This window comes from Rattus rattus, chromosome 18 (assembly GCF_011064425.1).
Source record: "Rattus rattus isolate New Zealand chromosome 18, Rrattus_CSIRO_v1, whole genome shotgun sequence".
Lineage (NCBI taxonomy): Eukaryota > Metazoa > Chordata > Mammalia > Rodentia > Muridae > Rattus > Rattus rattus.
The window spans coordinates 4491763-4510580 of NC_046171.1; the positions used below are offsets into that span (position 1 = coordinate 4491763).

Below are 18818 nucleotides of genomic sequence, written 5' to 3' on the forward strand. Positions count from 1 at the left end.
CCAGTTCTCTAATTAATCTGGACAGGAAACACAGATGTTCAGGTATCCATGGAGTGCTGATTTAGGATCCTATGGTAGATTCATTTATTATATGTAAGTACACTGTAGCTGTCATCAGACACACCAGAAGAGGGCATTGGATCCCATTACAGATGGTTGTGAGCCACCATGTGGTTGCTGGGATTTGAACTCAGGACCTCTGGAAGAGCAGTCAGTGCTCTAACCACTGAGCCATCTCTCCAGCTTGTTTGAGGAGCTTCTATCCTGACCTGCTGAACCATCTGGCTGGCTCCAAGCATCCCCGATGGGAGGAGAAAGTTTCATCTCCATGTCCCTCCAATGCTCCCTTGCCCTCTTTTTTCTGTCCCCATGTTGCTGGCTCTCCTATGCACTGGCTGTGTGACCCAGAGGCAATCAGTTAACCTCTCTGAGTTGATGTCCTCACTGGAAAGCAGTGGTTTTAGCTCAGAATGATTGCTACAGCACCAGTGCACCCTGATGTGGACTTGTCTGCCTCTAATCCCAGCACTCAGGAGACAGACAGTGGGTCCTCTGTAAGACTAGCCTGAGCTATGTAGCCAGTACAGGCCAGCCAGGGCTACAAGACTATATACTGAGATCCTGACTCAAAATACACATGTACAGAGAGACAGACACAGAGACATGCACACCGCACACACATAAGCACACCCACACCACACACACACAAGCACACATGCACACCACACACACACCACACACATAAGTGTGTCACCACACACACCCTACACACAAACCTGTACACACATACATGCACACCACACACATGTGTGTACACACACCCCACACATGCACACATGCACACCACACACACATACCACACACATTAAGTGTGTCACCACACACACCCCATACACAAGCCTGTACACACACACATGCACACCACACAAGCATAATGCACACCACACACATGCCTACACACACACATACACACACATGGCCTCATGGGATCTTGCTACTCCGATCATGGTTCCTCTGACTTTGGCAGGATACCCTGAGTGGCTTTCAGCTTCCTCCCTGGCCGTGGTGCATAGGGCCCGGTACCTAGGATCCTTCCATGGCATCCCCCCATGTTCTCTGGCCTCCCCCTTCTCAGATCAAGCAGATAAAAAGCCTTGTGAAGGGTTGGGGATTTAGCTCAGCGGTAGAGTGCTTGCCTAGCAAGTGCAAGGCACTGGGTTCAGTCCCCAGCTCCGAAAAAAAAAAAGAAAAAAAAAAAAGCCTTGTGAATAGACACGGGCATTGTTTAATTTCAAAGTTAGTTGGTGTCTCTTTCTTCCCCTGGACCCTTTTAAAGCTTCCTAGGTGACTGACTCACACCCAGGCTCATACCCTCACCGGGGCACCGACGGTCCTGGTTACTGGCACTTTTCATATTTTACTTTGATGTGTGTGTGTGTGTGTGTGTGTGTGTGTGTGTGTGTGTGCGCGCACCTGCGTGTGCGTACGCTGAGTTTCTCATGTAGCCCAGGTTAGACCTTAACTATGTAGCCAAGGGTAACCTCGACTTTTCATTCTCCTTCCTCTACCCATCCAAGTGCTGGCATGTATTACCATGCCCAGTTTATGTTGCTGAGGACTGAACCCAGGGTTTTATGCATGCTAGGCAGGCATGCTACCCATTAAGCTGCAACATAGGTCATACTTCTCCATTTTAGCATGGTCTGGGGACACCCTCCTCCCCAGTCTCCCAAGCCAGCTGGGACATGTGTGCCTTCCTGAAGGAAAGGACCCATGTCTGCTGGATGCAGAGTCAGACGAATCATCTTGGTATGGACAACAGATGGGTCAGGGGTAGCCTGGGGTAAAATGACAGAGCCGTGGGAAGGCTGTCATGGACAAGGTTCTCGATGAGCAGCCAGCTGTGGTTCAGTCAGTCAGACATGTCTTCTTCGTCAGGTCCCTCAGGGGTCCAGCCGCTGGCCGCACGCTTGATGGCTCTCACCCAGCGGCCCTGCAGCTCCACAGACTCAGCCTTGAAGGTGTACTGCTGGCCTGACTGTTGCAGCTGGAAAACCCGAGGGTCCCCCTGGGGCCCTGAGGTCACCTGATAACCCAGCAAGGGGATGGAGGTGTGAGCCTTCGTGTCCTGGTGGGAAAAAAGCCATGGGTTACCGTCCCCCAATTTAGCCTCCCAGACCCTGACACATGTTTGCTTGCACCAGAAGCCCTTGAGGGACGGGGCCTGTTGGAAGATGGAGGAAAAGGAGGAGGAGGGGAGGGAGGAAGAGGAGAGGAGGAGAAAGAAGAGGAGGCAGAGTAGGAAGAAAGGAGGAGGAAGAAAGGAAGAGGAGAAGAAGGAGAAAGAAGAGGAGGATGAGGAGGGGGAAGAGGAGGAAGAGGAGGAGGAAGAATGAGCCGTTCTTCAGTCTGTGCCCAGCTCTAAAGCTCAGTAACCTATAACTTGAGGAAACCGTGTCCCTGTTGGGCAAATAATCCCCCCAGCCCACTTTCCCCTCCCCCGTGAGAGTGGGGAGGCCTAGCTGGAACAGACATGGCATACCTGGGGGGCTGCATAGACATACAGCACAAGCGGGTCATCCCGGGGGATCACACACCAGCTCCGGGGAATGCTCCTGATACTCTTGTCCCCCACGAGCTGCAGGAAACTGCACACCACACTCTGGTCGGGCCCTGCGGAGGTCTCTTTCTGAAAGTAGAAAGGACAGTCAGGTGACAGAGTGCCCACAAGGTGTCATGGGACCAGACATCAGCCCTGAAACTTGACAATCACTACTTTTTTTTTTTTTTTAAAAAAAGACAGAGGCTCATGTAGCCCAGGCTAACCTAAAATTTGGTATGTGGCAAGGGATGGCTTTGGACTCTCTTTTTTTTTTTTCTTTTCTTTTTTTCGGAGCTGGGGACCGAACCCAGGGCCTTGTGCTTGCTAGGCAAGCGCTCTACCACTGAGCTAAATCCCCAACCCTGGCTTTGAACTCTTGATCATCTTCTCCACACCCCAGGATTCTGGGGTTCTGGGCATATATGCCATCACTCCTGACACAATCACTATCCTTAATCTCTGCGGGACGCTACAAAGAATGGCAGGTCAGAGGCTCAGAGACTCCACCGTCCTGGTTCATGCTGGCCAACAGCAGGCAGAACCGTGGGAGCGATGAGGTGTGGGTCCTCACATCGGCGAGTGCCAGAGCCCGAGCTGACGGAGTCAGGGCTGTCCACCTGAGCTGGTCAAGGGACAGAGTTGGGGCATGACAGGCATGAAACTATGGAAGCAGGTCTTTTGCCCAGTTGTGGGGCTGGTTCGAGGGGACATATGGGGTAGAGAGGGAGCCGAAGTCTGTGAGGAGAAACCAACTCGCTCGTGGGTGAACTATTTTCCAAGGGACTCCTGATACTCTTGTCCCCCATGAGCTACAGGAAGCTGCACACCAGACTCTGGTGTGAGCATGGGGGAGCTCAAAGATGACCACGACGGGTTGCCATAGCACATGCTCATGGAACGGGGAGTGGTTCTGGGAGGGCTTGAGGCTGGCAGTCAGATCACAGAGGAGACCTGCGGACTGGGTTTCCGAGGCCCCTTCCAGTTAGAATGGTGCCTGCAGTCCACCTGACTGGAGCCCGGGTATCCCTACTTATCACACAAGGTCGCTGGCACATTCACGTCTTCGCCTTGCAGAACTGTGGGGTGGGCCCTAGGAGCGTGAACTGGAACAGACAGGCCGGGGACACAGAGGAGTGGGGGAGACCAAGTAATACCCTACAGCCCATGGCTCCTGGCTGTTGTCAGGTCCTGTATGTTTGGACTAGAGGAGAGGGATTGTCTGTGGGTTGAAAGATGAGGGGAGGGGAGCGCTGGTGGCTTGTTTCTCAGAACCCTGGACAGAGTCTTCTGCAAAGAGAATTATGGGAAGGACCGTTTCCAGCCCTCACCTCCAAGATGCCTCGCCTCTTGTCCTCCTTGCTGTCAGGGAGCAGGTTTCCGGTGAGGAACGTGTAGCAGGTCAGGCAGACTCGGTTGGGCCTGTTGCCGTCATATTTCAGCTCCGCACGGTAGTCAGAGCACTTTGCACACACTACCTGTGGATGGGGGCAGCGGGGTTAAGGAAGCTTGGTTGGTCCCCAGGAGCCCAGCCCCACTGCACAGCCCTACCTACCCACTTTCCCTGCGTGAGCCTCTTACATGGGGCTGGGTCAGGGATGGCTAGGCAGAACAAGCTGTAGCTACCAGAACCTCACTGGCCCCAGCAAGGGCAGGACTCTGCCCCACCACCACACACATACACGCACGCCCTCTGATGAAACAGCTAGGGCAGGGTGACTCAGAGGAGAAAGTGACTGGTTAGGCCACACAGCTAACTGGCAGCCCCGAAACGGCGCCTTTAAGGTCCCAGGCTTTACAGATGGGGATGTAGTTCTCAGTTGGTAAACAAAGTGGGGAGATTGGGGGTGCGGTGGGAGGGCAGGGAATGGTGGTGGGGGGCATGTGAGGCCCAGTCTCAAACAAAACAGTGTTTGTCGGGGTTGAGGATTTAGCTTAGTGGTAGAGCGCTTGCCTAGCAAGTGCAAGGCCCTGGGTTCGGTCCCCAGCTCCGAGAAAAAAAAAAGAAAAGAAAAGAAAAAGAAAAAAAAAAAAAAAAAAGATAAAAAAAAAAAAAAAAAAAGAAAAAAACAAAAACAAAAAAAACCAAACAAACCAGTGTTTGTCACCTGTTGTAGAAGGGAGGGTCAGGAAGACCCATCAGGTGTTCTGGGGAGCCCAGCCACCCAGCTCCCAGCTGAAGGTGTGTGAGGATGTTCAGCGATACTAGGTGAGGGAGGTGTGGAGAGAAACTCCGGGTACCATGAGTGTGACTCTGAGGAAGACCGGGGTGCCCCGGGCATGCTGGGTGTGGCTACTCTCGGGGAGTCACTGTGTACCCCGCCTTCACAGGGCACCTGAGGCAGAAAGGGAAGACAGAAACTGGCAACTGAACACGAAACGAAATGGTGACTCACTGACTCCCCAAAGAGGACATGCACGGGCCTGAGACACCCAGGAGTCAGGGTGAGGACACCCGAGCCTGCGTGCATGTGTGCGCGCCTTGGGAGTGTACTATGCTTTTACTGAGACATGTAGGCACTTCTCTTCTTATTTCCTACTTATGTCTTCTATGTGAGCGTACACCACATGCGTGTGGGTGACTGTGGGGGCCGGGAGGAGGTGTCACTGGAGCTGGAGTCTTCTGCAAGGGCACCAAGTGCTCTTAAGTATTGAGCCATCTCTCCTCTGTCTTTATTGAGAAATTTATTTCGTATAATTATTAAACACATCATTTTCTCTTCAACAACCTCATTTGCTTTTCTGAGGTAGAGTCTCATGTAGCCATGTTCCAGGCTAACCCAGAACTCATTATGTAGCCCAGGCTGACCCAGAACTCACTATGTAGCCCAGGCTGACCCAGAACTCACTATGTAGCCCAGGCTGACCAGAACTCACTATGTAGCCCAGGCTGACCCAGAACTCACTATGTAGCCCAGGCTGACCCTGAACTCACTATGTAGCCCAGGCTGACCCAAAACTCACTATGTAGCCCAGGCTGACTTGGAACTTCTGATCCTACTTCCTCCTTCCATGTGCTGAGATTATATGCATGCACCAGTCATTTGGCTTCGAGCTGTTGTTGGCTAATTTTTTTTAACCATTTAGTGTTTGTGAGCATGTACAAGAGTGAGTGTGTATGCACGTGCGCGCGCGCGCACACACACACACACACACACATCATGGTATAGCTGTGGAAGTTGGAAAGTTGGGATAATCTTACAGGAATCAGTTTTTCCTTCTGCTCTATGAGTCCCAGGGGTTGAACTCAGGTCATCAGGTTTGGTGGCTAATGCCATCACCCCTGAGCCATCTAGAAGGCATATTATTGTACTTTAAAAGACTTTGAATACTACAGTCTTGCTAGGTAGCTCAAGCTGGCTGTGAACTCGTGGCCCTCCTGCTCCCATCTCACAAGATTATACTTTAGGACTCAGGTGGGGAAACGGAGGCCTGCCCAGGAATTTGGAGTTTGCAATGTATAAAAGGAGAAGAGAGCTTGCCTAGCAACCGCAAGGCCCTGGGTTCGGTCCCCAGCTCCGAAAAAAAAAAAAAAATGGAGAAGAGAGAGGATTAGCCTCTGCTAATACCAGGGACATACCAGGTTGTGGGACTGGCAAACTGTAGGCAGTGGGTGGGTGCCCAGCAGGGGATAAAGACGCTCAGCTCTGGGCAGGTAACAGGAAAGATCACTGAAGGAAGCTTCCACAGGCCGGTTCACTTCCCTGAACCCATCTCCTGTCCCCATTGCCCCTGAGCTTCACACAGCATCACAGGTGGGACATACAAGGGCGGTGGACACATCCAGGCCAGAGAGTCGGCCAGGATGGACGGGATCCAGTTTGAGCCTGATGTTGGAGGCAGGAATGTCCTGGGCAAAGGCAGGTTCTGGGTGCCCAGTCCCTGCAATGTGTACTCACGTAGCCACAAGCCCGGCAGTGGTGACGCCGACGAGTCAGGGCATTGAAGGGCTCCTGGCAGCGCATACACATGGTCACCATCTTGTCTCGGACCCACTGAGGCGCTCGGAGACCCAGCTCCTCTGCCTGTGGCTGAGGAAGGGGAGCAGCTGGCTGGGTAGGCGCTTCGGGGCATCTTGTACCCCTTGGAGGCCCCCAACCTTTGCTTGAGGTAGTTTGCTGGCTAATAGTCTCACTGTACAGGTGAGGAAGGCAGGCCTGGAGAGGTCAAACAACTCGGGAGCGTCACCCAGAAAGCCAGAGTTCAGAGCTGAGATCCGGGAGCCCACCTTCAACTCTCCCTGCTTCTCTGATCAGTTCAGATCTACTAGTCTAGCCTCGGCTATGCAGGGGTCCTCCCTGGTCTTCATACAGCTCTCTACTCAAGGCTCCAACGGCAGACACGTTTGCTTTGTTTGTTTTCGAAACAGAGTCTTACTGTATAACCAAGTCTGGTCTGGAACTCACTATGTAGCCCAGGCTAGCCCCCAATGCACAGGGCTGGAATCACAGGTCTGATGACACACCTAGCAAAAGGCAAAATATTTGCCTTCTATTTTTTGAAGGTTCTTTTTGAGCTAGGGCTGCTTGGGGCCCCAGCTTGCCTTGAACTCACTAAAAATCAGAGGATAACCTTGAACTTCCGATCCTCCTGTCTCTACCTCCCGAGTGCTGGATCACAACACAAGAGAGATACTGCTAACTCGGAAACTCTGGCCCCCGTTGACCTGAGGGTAATGCTGGGTGGAAGGGCTTCCTTGGACCCTTCATGTAAAGTCAATCCTGGTTAGGGGATACTCTTTGTTCCTGAAACTCAGCCTTGGGGTGCAGAAGGTCCTATTACCTTGGGCTCCTGTGTGTCCCCCTGAGGTCCCTGGACAGCGGCCTTGAAGGTTTCACTTCGCTTCTCGACTTGGTCAATAGCTGCCTGGCAGGCCTAAGTGGGGGTGGGGGTTGGGGAGGTGAGGGGTGCCCAAGGCATCTTGCCCACATCCAATACATTTAGCTAAGTGTACAGCCTGAAGTAGGCCCCGGACTCTATATGAAGGAGAAGCTGTCAGCTCCAGGTTATACATGCCAAGTTATAAGAGTTATGCCGAGTTATAAGAGTTGCTCCAGACCTGAGATGGTTCAGTGGTTAAGAGCACTGACTGCTCTTCCAGAGGTCCTGAGTTCAACTCCCAGCAACCACATGGTGGCTCACAACCATCTGTATTGAGATCCGATGCCCTCTTCTGGCCTGCAGGCATACATACATGCAGGCAGAAAGCTGTATGATGCATACATACATACACACACACACACATACATACACCACACATACATACACAGATACATATATACACACATAGATACATAGATACATAGATACATACATACACACATAGATACACACATAGATACACACATAGATACATAGATACACACATAGATACATAGATACATACATAGATACATTGATACATACATAGATACATAGATACATACATAGATACATGCATGCATACATACATACATGCATGCACGCATGCATACATAGTTGCTACAAACCACCCAGAAAGGCATAACAGGATTTGGTATAGCTGGTTTAAACTCTACAGGAAAAAAAACAAAAACAAAAACGAGGCAACCAGGCACACCCAGGTATTGGAACACACACACACACACACACACACACACACACACACACACACACACACACACACACATGCCCCTTCCCTCCCATTCCTCTCAAGTAGGCCTAGTTCAGACTCCCAGGAGTGCCCATACCTGTATCCAAGAAACCATTTCCTCTCGGGACCTGCTCAGAAGGAAAGAGAACCCAATGCGGAGGACAGTACCAGCCGGGTCATCTGCTGGTCTCAGGCAGCCCCAGCCCACTAGCACCTACCGGGCCTGCAGCTCCAGCGTTCGCTGCTTGCCGGACACCAGGAAGGAGTGCGGGAACTCAGCGTCCGTCAGCTCCCGCACCTGCCGGTGGAGGAAGGCACCATCAGAATCACATCCCCGCACTGAGGGCAGGAGTGGTCCTTCCCCTGCCACATGCCTAGCTCTGCACAAAGGGGACTGAAGACTTCGGAACTATGTCAGCAGCACCGGTGCTGACACGGTATGAAGTGGAGGGGACGGTTCTGAAGAGTCACCAGAAATAGAGGCTGGACCTTGAAATCACTTGAGTCTATGGAAAACCTTTGGGGTTGTTTTCTTCGTAGCTTAAATGAAACATCAAATCTCATTATAGATGGTTGTGAGCCACCATATAGTTGCTGGGAATTGAACTCAGGACCTCTGGAAGAGCAGTCAGTGCTCTTTAACCATGGAGCCATCTCCCCAGCCTGGTCACACAGCTTTTAAGAGGCAAAATGAGGCAGCTAGCATTGGGTTTCTGCCATAAGACTGAGGTTTGTTAAATACTCATCCTCACCCCTCCCCCAGAGCCTAGTCGACCTAGACCTAACCCCAAGCTATGTGCACAGAGACTGGCATGAGGAATCTGAGTCAGATCTTAAGCCCTAGAACCCTGAGGACTCTGATCCTATAACCCTCAGTGGCCTGACTTCTCTACACAGACTCACATCAGGAAGGGCTAGGTGGGGTCTGGACCCTGTATTCTGGGGGATGGAGGGAGAGGCCTGTGAAGTCTGCTTCAAAGGACAGAAGCGCGGGGTTGGGGATTTAGCTCAGTGGTAGGCGCTTGCCTAGCAAGCACAAGGCCCTGGGTTCAGTCCCCAGCTCGAAAAAAAAAAAAAAAAAAAGAAGCCCTGGGAAGAGAGGGGGCGGGCGCTGAGGGAGCAGCGTGGGAGATCTGGATGAACTGTTAGCACCCTTGTCAGAGGTGGGATCAGGAGAAGGTGGAGGCTGAAAGCTTGGAGGAGTCCAAGCAGGAAGGGCTTTGAGAAGAAAGGAGAACCCCAGAGAGTTCCCGGCCTGAGTCAAGGTGCCCTGGGATCCTCATTAGAACCTCCAGGTTTTGGATGCCCGCCACGCCGTCTCAGCCACATTCTGCAGGTCCGGCCCAGTTCAGGGTCTTTCTATCCCACACAGCTCTTTGTGCTCATCACCAAAGGGCCTCCTGCTTCAGAAGGCTCTCCTGATATCTGTGGCCAAGTGGCACATGGCCGGGATCTTATCAGAACAAGATATTAGACTGCCATCTGCTGGCCGGCTCTCACGGTAACTCTGCAATCTGTCATAGGTCACCGATGGCACCTCTGCGGTGAGGTATCCCTGTGCAGGTTACAACCTGTTGGGTTATATGTGAGGTTCCTGAATGGCATACCTCTGTAATCTCTCCTTTTTAGGCTGGGAAACACAAGGATCATCTCAGACCACAGACACAATCGCCTTGTACGAATGACGTGCGCCCCGCACCGGGTCCTAGGTCTTAGGTCGGTAGAACGCCCAAGGTGGTTCAAGCCCCACCGTCCCTTAAACCTGACTCAAAAAAAAGGCTTCCATTTGTCATAGACAGCTTCTCACCCACCATGCCCAGCAACGTCCAGCAGAGGGCGCTATGGGGCCGCTAGCAAGTGAGACAGGCTTGCCAAAGGGTGGCAGCCAAACAGGCACACAGGGCCTTTTTTTTTTTTTTTTTTTTTTTTTTCGGAGCTGGGGACCAACCCAACACAGGGCCTTTTCATGTGGTCTGAGAACAGCGGCCACACATTACCCTTTGAACCACAGTGGTGCAAGGAAAGCACCGTGAGGTTGTCAGGGTCGTGAACTGTCCCAGAGGAAGCCATGCTACCCTTACAAGGACCTGCTCTGGCCCCTGTTGTCAACCACCCACCCTGAGCCTTCTTTGGGGAACAGCTCACCTTCATGCCAGCCACGTCGATGCGGGTCCTCACCTGGAACTGGGCACCCACTTGGAGGACCCGGGGCACGCAATACAGAAGCATGTTGTTGAACTGGGAGGACATGGGGAGGTATGGGCGGCAGCTCGGGGTGCTTTGAGTGCCCTGACCCCCGCGCCTCCCCCTCCCCTCTGGTTACATTCTAGGCTGGCTCACGGGCGATCCGGGATGGGGTGAGGATGTGGCTGTCTAGCCCCCAACTGCAGTGATGGGCCCCGAAGGTCCGTCTAGGTCTACCGTGAGCACTGGGGGTCCAAAGCAACCACAGGAGCCTGTGGGCTGACAGGAGATATACACCTCCTGATAACAACGCTGCCTGGTTTCAGAAGATTCCGGTTTCCCAGGGTCAGCTCAGCAGAACTTCCGGGGCAGCTAACCTAATTCCCTCCTGCTGCGCCAGACGCAACACAGGCTTTAAAGCCAACCTGAGCTCAGACCCTGATTTCTGCTTCCCCCCCCCCGGGGGGGGCAAACCTGGATGCAAAGCTGGCCCCTCACCCACCAGCCACCCGGCAGCCCCTACCAAAACCAGGTAGCGCTCCATTGGGTCGCTGCGGCGGAAAGAGATCTTGAGAACAGGGCCCTCTCGGAGCAGGGTGTTGGAAGGGTCCACAATGTCATCCTCCAGGCCCAGGCGCTGGTACACATCCCACAGGCCCTGCAGCCGCTCCTGGAGATGGGGCACACCTTCAGCCTAGGCTGGGCAGGGTCCCAGCTTCTTGAGAGTGTGCCTGATGGGATAGGATGGGGGAGCCAAAGGCAAGGAGGTAGCATGGGGCAGGTACCCTGGATAGGATCAGTGGATACAAGGACCAAGAGACAGGGCCTGTCCGGGGATGCCCCCATGCCCACTCCGAGGACAGACTCCTCACCATCTCAGCAATGGCTGCATTCGAGTGCTGTGCAGCTGAGAAGATCATGTCCAGTGCTCCTAGCAAGGGAACAGAGCCCCAGTCATTCCTGGAGACCTGCAGCCCCAGGACTTGGGTTCTACAATAGCACCAGAGGCGGGGGCACCTACCATAACTACCACAAACACAGTCCTGCTCATGCAGGCTAGCACAACGACGGTCTAGAAGATGGAAGCCACCCAGGATGGGGACCCTGAGGCCACTGGGACTAGATTGATGACTACTACTCCCAAAGCAAAACCTGACCTAAGAGTGTATGCCCGACAGGTGTAGGTTCAAATCCCAGCTCTGCTCTTTTCTGGACTGTGTGACCACGGGCGAGTCACTTAACCTCTCTGGGCCTTGCCACCCTGCCTTGTCTGTGGCTCACGTGGTGTGGATACCTCGGATAAAGGACCAACGATGGGTCATCACCAACCAATCAGTCTTCAATCAGGTCATCGGGACCATTTAAGTAGGTCCCCACCACCCCCATCCCCAGCTCCCTGGGCCCCCAGAGTGTCCTCACTCTGGGCATCTTCGAGGTCTGGGGCCTGGGCTGGCAGCTTCTGCACATATTCCTTGAGCAGCAGTTCGTACCGCGGGATTCTCTGCACAGGCTCCAACATGTGGTGCTGCAGGGTCAGGCTGCCGGAGGCCTCACTGCGCTTGGGGAGCAGGGGGAGTGGGGTGGGCGGGAGAGTGAGAGTGGAGAAAATGGGGTACCAGACCTGAGGTTGTCCAAATGGCTTGCGGGGGTGGGAGGGTGGGGGAGAGATAGGTCAGGCTCACCAGGTAGCCGTGCAGGCTCCTCCCCTGGGCCCCTCACCTGGATGCGGGTGACCACCTCCAGGAAGGGCTGCGACTTGTCCATCCAGGTGGCCAGCAGTTCTGCCGCCCGCTCAAAGTTCTTCACGTACTCGCTGTACATTTTCAGAAACGGGGCCAGTTTCTGGATCACATCCCCGATGCGGGGTGTGGCTGTCCTGAGTTGGGAGGGGATGCGTTCAGTCTGGCCAACTCCTGTCTCTGGCTCCTGAGCCAGACTCATGCTTCCCAGCTCCCAATAGCCTTTCCAGGCTCCCTGAGGCGGGGGTCGGGGGGGGGTGGGGAGGAGGTCGGAGTGTGGCTCCCTGAGGGTCTGCCTCCTCCTTTCGCTCTGAGCCCTGGTCCCTGGCTAGCCTCCCTCTGAGGCCCATTAAGGCCTGGTTGGAGAGACTGCAGAAGGTTGCCTGAGAGTACAGCCCAGGATGGCTGCCTGTCTCTGCTCTCCTCAGTCTAAGCCGTGCGTCCTTGTGGAAGCTTCTCCAAGTCTTGGTTTTCCTCCTCAGAAAAGACGGGTGTGATGTTGGGTGAGCTTACAGGCCGGCGTCCCACCCCCACCCCCATCTTGCTTTTTTTTGTTCAGACAGACCTGTTTGTGGCCCTGGCAGACTGTTCTGGGTCTGGGTAGGCCAGATGGGTCTCCACCCAACTCTCTATCTCTCTCTCTCTTTTTTTTTTTTTTTTTCTTTTTTTTTTTTTTTTTGGCTGGGGACCGAACCCAGGGGCCTTGCTTCCTAGGCAAAGCGCTCTACCACTGAGCTAAATCCCCAACCCTCTATCTCTCTTTTTAACAAGTTCATATTTATTACCGTCATGTGAATGTGCATGTGTGTGTGCACTCCTGTGTGTGTGTATGTGTGGGGGTGATGCTTGTAGCATAGCACACATGGAGAGGTCAGAGGACAGTGTTGAAAAACGGTTCTCCTCAGGGGTTGGGGATTTGGCTCAGTGGTAGAGCTGCCTAAAGCAAAACACTGGGTTTGATCCCCATCCCGAAAAAAAAAAAAAAAAAAAAAACCTAAAAACAGTTCTCCTCTTTCACTGTGAGTCCCAGCCATTAAAGCCAGGTCTGTGGGCTTGTTCAGCGAAGCTTTACTGATTTGAGCCATCTCCCCAGCCCTCAGGCCCATCTCTCTTTAGATTTATTTATGTGTATCAGTGTTTTGCCTGCATGTATGCATGTATGTATGTGCTCATGTGCATGCCTGGTACCCACCGAGGCCACAGGAAGGCTATTGGACCCCTTCTAACTGGAGCTACACATGGTTGGGAACCAACATGCGGGTGCTGGGATCAGGGCTTCCCATATAACAATGGCGTGAACATCACATAGCTGCTGGCTAGGAAATCAGCCTGTCGACAGATCAAGGCCAGGGACCCACTCGGTACCACGACACCCAACCTCTTAAGTCACAGGGCCTAGAATGGCCCCGTCTTCCTCGGCTGTGTAAGAGGTAGAGGCCTGCAGGAGACAGCCACGGCCAGAACTAAACTCAAGCACACGGCCTCACAGGCAACCTCACCCCGGGTCCGTGACTTGAGTCCTCACCAGTCATCCACGCGCCTCTGCAGCTCCGGGAGGAAGAACTGTGCGTGGAAACGGTAGATGGAGGAGATGTTGGAGAAGATGAGCTTCACCACGTCCTCAGGGAAGGCCTTGCTACGGCTCGCCTCCCTCAGCAGCTCCTGGAAGAACACCTACACAGGGAACCAGCAGCACTCACACCCTACTCAGAAGGAAGCCACCGCCCGCCGCCCTGGATTCAGGCCACCTTACAGATGGGCAGACAAGCCAGGAGTCCCTAGGGCTTGGCCAAGGGAACAGCCCCATCTGTGTCTTCCTAGGCTTTGGGCCTTTCTTGGTTGCCAGGCATCTAGTTAGGGTAATCAGTGGGGAAGCCAATGCGTATATGAGGTTGGCCAGGACCAAAGGCAGTCCATGAGGTGCTAATGGGTTCAGTTCTGATGCTGCCCCAAAGCTACCCAATGAGGTCAGTGGGTTGAGCAAAAGCCAAATCCCAGCCTGGTGTCTGCACTCCTGATATGGTGGGTGATGAGGAGCCCCCACTGGCCTGGTCAAGCAAGTGCAGGCGAGCCACGTAGGCCTGCTCCGTCTCCAGAAGCTCCTGCACGACCCTCTTCTCCTCAGGTTCCTACGGGGATTGAGGAGAAGGGTGGACAACTTGGCTTGCCGCTCCTCGGGAGACAATGTTGCTCTGCCTGGCGGGCACACCCTCTGGCATTCCCGCCTTCCTGGTAGACCTACAGAATACAGCCTAGAGAGATGCACTGCTCCAGGCCTGAGCCTTAAGGCTAAGCAACTTCTACCCGGGGTTTCATGGGAGCAAGGAGTCAAGGAGCCACTGTGGAAGGAGGCCTCACACACGAAGGGGAAGACACGTGGAGAAGGGGCCTAGCATCCCAGCTGAGCCATCCTCTGGCCCCTCAGAGCTGGGAGAGCATTAAGGTTACATAAGGTCATAAGGATGGGTGGTTGGTGACCTTATAAGAAGGAGAGTTAGAGGGGTTGGGGATTTAGCTCAGTGGTAGAGCGCTTGCCTAGCAAGCGCAAGGCCCTGGGTTCGGTCCCCAGCTCCGAAAAAAAAAAAAAAAAAAGACAAAAAGAAGGAGAGTTAGAGTGACCCTGTGACCCCAGCACTGGGGATACAGAAGCAGGAGAATGTGAGTTTAAGGCCAGCCTGGGCTACACTGCAGGATCCTGTCTTGAATAGGAGGAAGAAGCGAGAGAGGAGAGAGAAAGAGAAAGAGAGACAGAAAGCCAAAGGGTCCTTCTACCCATTCCCCAGTCAGAGTCAGCAGTTCTGAGATCAAACCCTCACCTGAGTCTCCGGCCCTGGGCTGGCCCCAGGTTGGCAGGATTTCCTCAAGCCCCACTCGATAGCTTATTCTTGAGGGAATTCAGATATGTCCTGCTGACTGGCCGGAACTCAGACTGCAAGGCCTCCCCGGCAGGGGGTGCCTCCCAAGGCTCTGGGGACAGGGGCAGCTGATGTTCAGGGCTATGGGGCTGGTCCTCAAAACTATGGGGTCCAGGTGCTGCTCCCGGAGACCTGCTGAGAAAGGACCACACTGGAGGGTCTCCTCGGGGTAACCGGTGTGAGCCCCTGGTGTTCATGGGCTCCCAAGGGCCCGGCAGAGTGAGGGAACTTGTCAAAACTTCTGAATCCTCCTCAGTCCCCACCCACCCACACCCCCATCTTTTTGTGAGCCAGGGTCTCACATACTGAAGGCCGCCTTTACAGTGGAAGATGACCTTGGACTTCTGGTGCCAGGATTACATACGTGAACCACTATGTCTGGTTCACACGGGGTGGGGGCAGGGGGCAGGGGCAGGGTCTTTTTTTTTTTTTTTTTTTTTTTCAGAGCTGGGGACCAACCCAGGGCCTTGCGCTTGCTAGGCAAGCTCTACCACTGAGCTAAATCCCCAACCCCTAGGGGGCAGGGTCTTGTGCACATCCTCCTACCAACTGAACCGTGGCCCCAGCACCACCGCCATCCTTCTGAGTCCCCCCCCCCGGGGGGGGAACTCTATCAGTCCCTAAATGAGTCACTATGACCTGTTTTATTCTCTGGGGAACTATATACTTCCCTGTTTCAAATGCAAGCGCGTCTAGAGAGAACCACCCCTTCGACACACAGATTGTTTTTTTTTTCAGAGGTTCCTTCAGGATCAAAGTCCAGCTTTGGCCTTCATCCCTGCTTTCATTTCTGAAGCTCTCCCGACACATTGAGGGAAATGTGGGAGCCATAGGGTAATTCAGAACAGGGTCACAGATGCTGAAGCTGGGCCTCTTTGGGGACACTTATACCCTTTATGCCCCGATACGAGGGGGCAGAGTCAGCCTGAGGAGCTCTGCTCTGCTGCATTTACCAGTCCCATAGGCCAGAGAAACCCACACTGGCAGAGTTATCCCTGCCAGGCACCTGCAGAGAAATAGCCAGGGTGACGTCATTGGGTTGGCATCCCCACGAGGAAGACAGACAGGGTAACAAAGGCCAGACAGGTACCAAGCCTCCAAACCCAGACAGTAAAGAAGTCTCTGCGTCCATGCTGCAGATGTGGAAACTGAGGCAGAAAGGATGGGAACCTGAAAGTGGGCCGGGTGGGGAAGGCAGAGGCCCAAACCTCCATGCTAAGCTGTCTTTTTACTCCTTGATGTCAAGGACAGAGAGACCCAGAGAGCTGAGGCGATTGCCCTGGTCACGGGGCATTGTGGGGGCAGAAGGAATATGGGGCCCATTCCAGACACAGAAAATGGAGTTCCTTGGCCTCAGGACCTACAGCCAGGGCGGTGGGAGTGGGGTGAGAGGGTGCTGAGTCTTAGGTTTTTCTCCTGTACACTTGGTTTCAGCTTCTGCATTTCTAAGCACTCAGGCCCGCGTCTGTTTCCTCTCTAGCCCTCAGTTTCAGATCAAATAGGTAGGTGCCAAGGGCCCCACAGAGAGAAAAGCCATCATGGTACCCCTCGCTCCGAGCCTGACTCTCATACTCCTGACCGTGCTTCCTGTGACCCACTCCTCTGTACGGTTACTCTCCCTGCACGGTGCAGACTGGCACAGCTCAGTACCCCAAGAGCTGGCACCCGCATGAGCCTACCACCCTCCAGCACTCTGAGTGTGGTGGTCCCCCACGTCTGGGGTGGGTGGTCCAAGGAAGGCCGTGGCCAAGAGCTGTCCTGGGTGCTGAATAGAATGAGTCCAGCCAGGCTCCTGGAGAGGCAGGGTCAAGCTGCTCAACTCCAGAAGTGAAACTTGCCCTGGAATGAATGTAGGGTTCCAAGTGGAGGCCCCAGGCACTTCCCGTGCTCGACCCTCACCACGCAGGAGGGAGGCCTTCCCAGGGCATCTAAAGCCTGTGGCCTTGTGTCTCAGAAGGACGAAACTTGGTGTCATAAGTAGAAATCTACCTCTGCACCCTCCACAGACCCCTAGGCACTGCGCTGTGTTCTTGTGGCTCCCTAGGGCTGGGAACACTAGTGGCCGAGGGTTATTTAACAGGAGAGTCCTTCTCTCGGAACTTCAGGTACGAGAGCCGCCTTACCCAGCATCTGGCAGCTGGAGGCATGGGGACTCAGCTAGAACCACTCAGGCTTACCCAGGTTCTGGAACCCTCTAGCATAAACAAGGGCTCAGCCCCTCCCTCCACCTGCCCCTCCTCCCCTCATCTCTCAGATCCTCACAGTTTCCCCCACCCCACACCCCCGAACCTCACAACTCCCCCCCCCCCACCAAGCCTCCTGAGGCCAAACCTCTATCTGTCGCGTGTTTCCAGAGGACAGTACCAAAGACACTCCCAAATCACAGGCCTGCAAAATGGCTTCACCCCTCCAAGACTACCTAGGACCCCTCCCACCCTTGGCTTTGTCTTTCCCCTTTAGACACAAGCATTATACACAATCCCAAAGCTCAGAAACTCAAACAGCCTAGTCCCTGCGACCCCTCTTTCTTCCCTAGGATGGGAACAGAACAAGATACACCCTAGGGCCACCGGTAAGGCCTGAGGTATAGAATGGAACTTAGGAGACTGGCCTAGGGTGCATGGCTCTGTACTGTCTGCATCCTGCCCTCTTGTTCCCATTAGTATCCTGGTTTAAATGGGATCTGTGCACACGTATTGGAGATCTCCCAAAGTACCAGGCCAGATAGACGGGTTCGACCCCAACCCCACCATCGGTACCTGCTGTTCTCAAACACAGCCACCAGGTTGCACACTGAGTCCTGCTTCGCACAGGCTTGCTCCATCCTGCTAGCCTGCAAGGTGGTCCTCAGCTACCCCAGAAGCAGGGAGGTGGGTAACCGGTCAGCGCCCTCAGCACTCCCTGGCCTGCGCGGAAAGCAGGGCTACCACAGCCTGGAATCTGCCCATCTCTTCTGACTGCCCTGGGGCAGTTCCTATCTTCAGAGCGATAAAAGAGGAAGTGGTCCCAGTGACTTGGAAGAGAGACCAGCACTCCCTACTGTGGGAGGAGCCTGTCGAGCTCTCCCTACTTGTGGGAGGAGCTTGTGACGCTCTCTGCCCCTGCACTCTTGGCATCTGACCTTTACCTCCCGGAGACTTATACTTGTCCGGAGACACCTGTAGTGACAACAACGGTCACAGGACCTTTCTGGAGCCGGATCCTGGACTGACAGCTTCGCTGGGGGCTCATAGTTTTTTGACTTGGTACCATTCTCAGCGTCTTTCCTGCATCTGGCCCTGTGCACTGCTGAAGGAAACAGCTTCTAAGTTAAAAAACAAAACGGACCACAGGACTGGGGATGTAGCTCAGCTGGTAGACAGTGCTTGTGTGGGATGCGGGAAGCCCAGGGTTTTATCCTCAGGACCGTAGAACTTGGTATGGTGGCGCACGCCCGTGGCACCCACTTGAGAGGTGGAGGGAGAGAAGCAGAGTCGACCAGCCCGGGCCACAGGAGACCGCGTCTCAAAAAAAAGGGGGTCGGATGCGATGGGTTTGAGATGGCTCAGAAGTAAGAGTGCTTGTAGCCAAGTCTGGCAGCTTGAGCCTAACCCTGCAGCCCCACATGGTGAAAGGAAAAAAAAAATAGGCTTTTTCTCTCCTTTTATTTTTATGCGTATGTGTGTTTGGCCTGTGTGAGTCTGTTATACCACATTCGTGCCTGGTGCCCACAGAGGTCAGAAAAGGGTGTTGTGGGAACCAAACCTAGGTCCTTTGAAAGTTCTTTTAAC

General features: G+C 53.9%; 1 protein-coding gene across 1 annotated transcript; it reads right to left on the minus strand.

Annotated features, from left to right (window-relative positions):
• Nucleotides 1–1727: 1727 nt before the first annotated feature.
• Nucleotides 1728–18005, minus strand: Fgd2 (FYVE, RhoGEF and PH domain containing 2). Its single transcript, XM_032888540.1, is given in 17 exon segments — nucleotides 1728–2128; nucleotides 2543–2689; nucleotides 3931–4077; nucleotides 6499–6630; nucleotides 7382–7474; nucleotides 8308–8338; nucleotides 8429–8508; nucleotides 10356–10448; nucleotides 10918–11064; nucleotides 11267–11325; nucleotides 11814–11952; nucleotides 12114–12270; nucleotides 13659–13807; nucleotides 14182–14262; nucleotides 14950–14996; nucleotides 14999–15180; nucleotides 17808–18005. Coding segments are annotated over 17 exon segments (1965 nt in total). The 5' UTR covers nucleotides 17873–18005; the 3' UTR covers nucleotides 1728–1912.
• Between the last annotated feature and the right edge of the window lie 813 nt (nucleotides 18006–18818).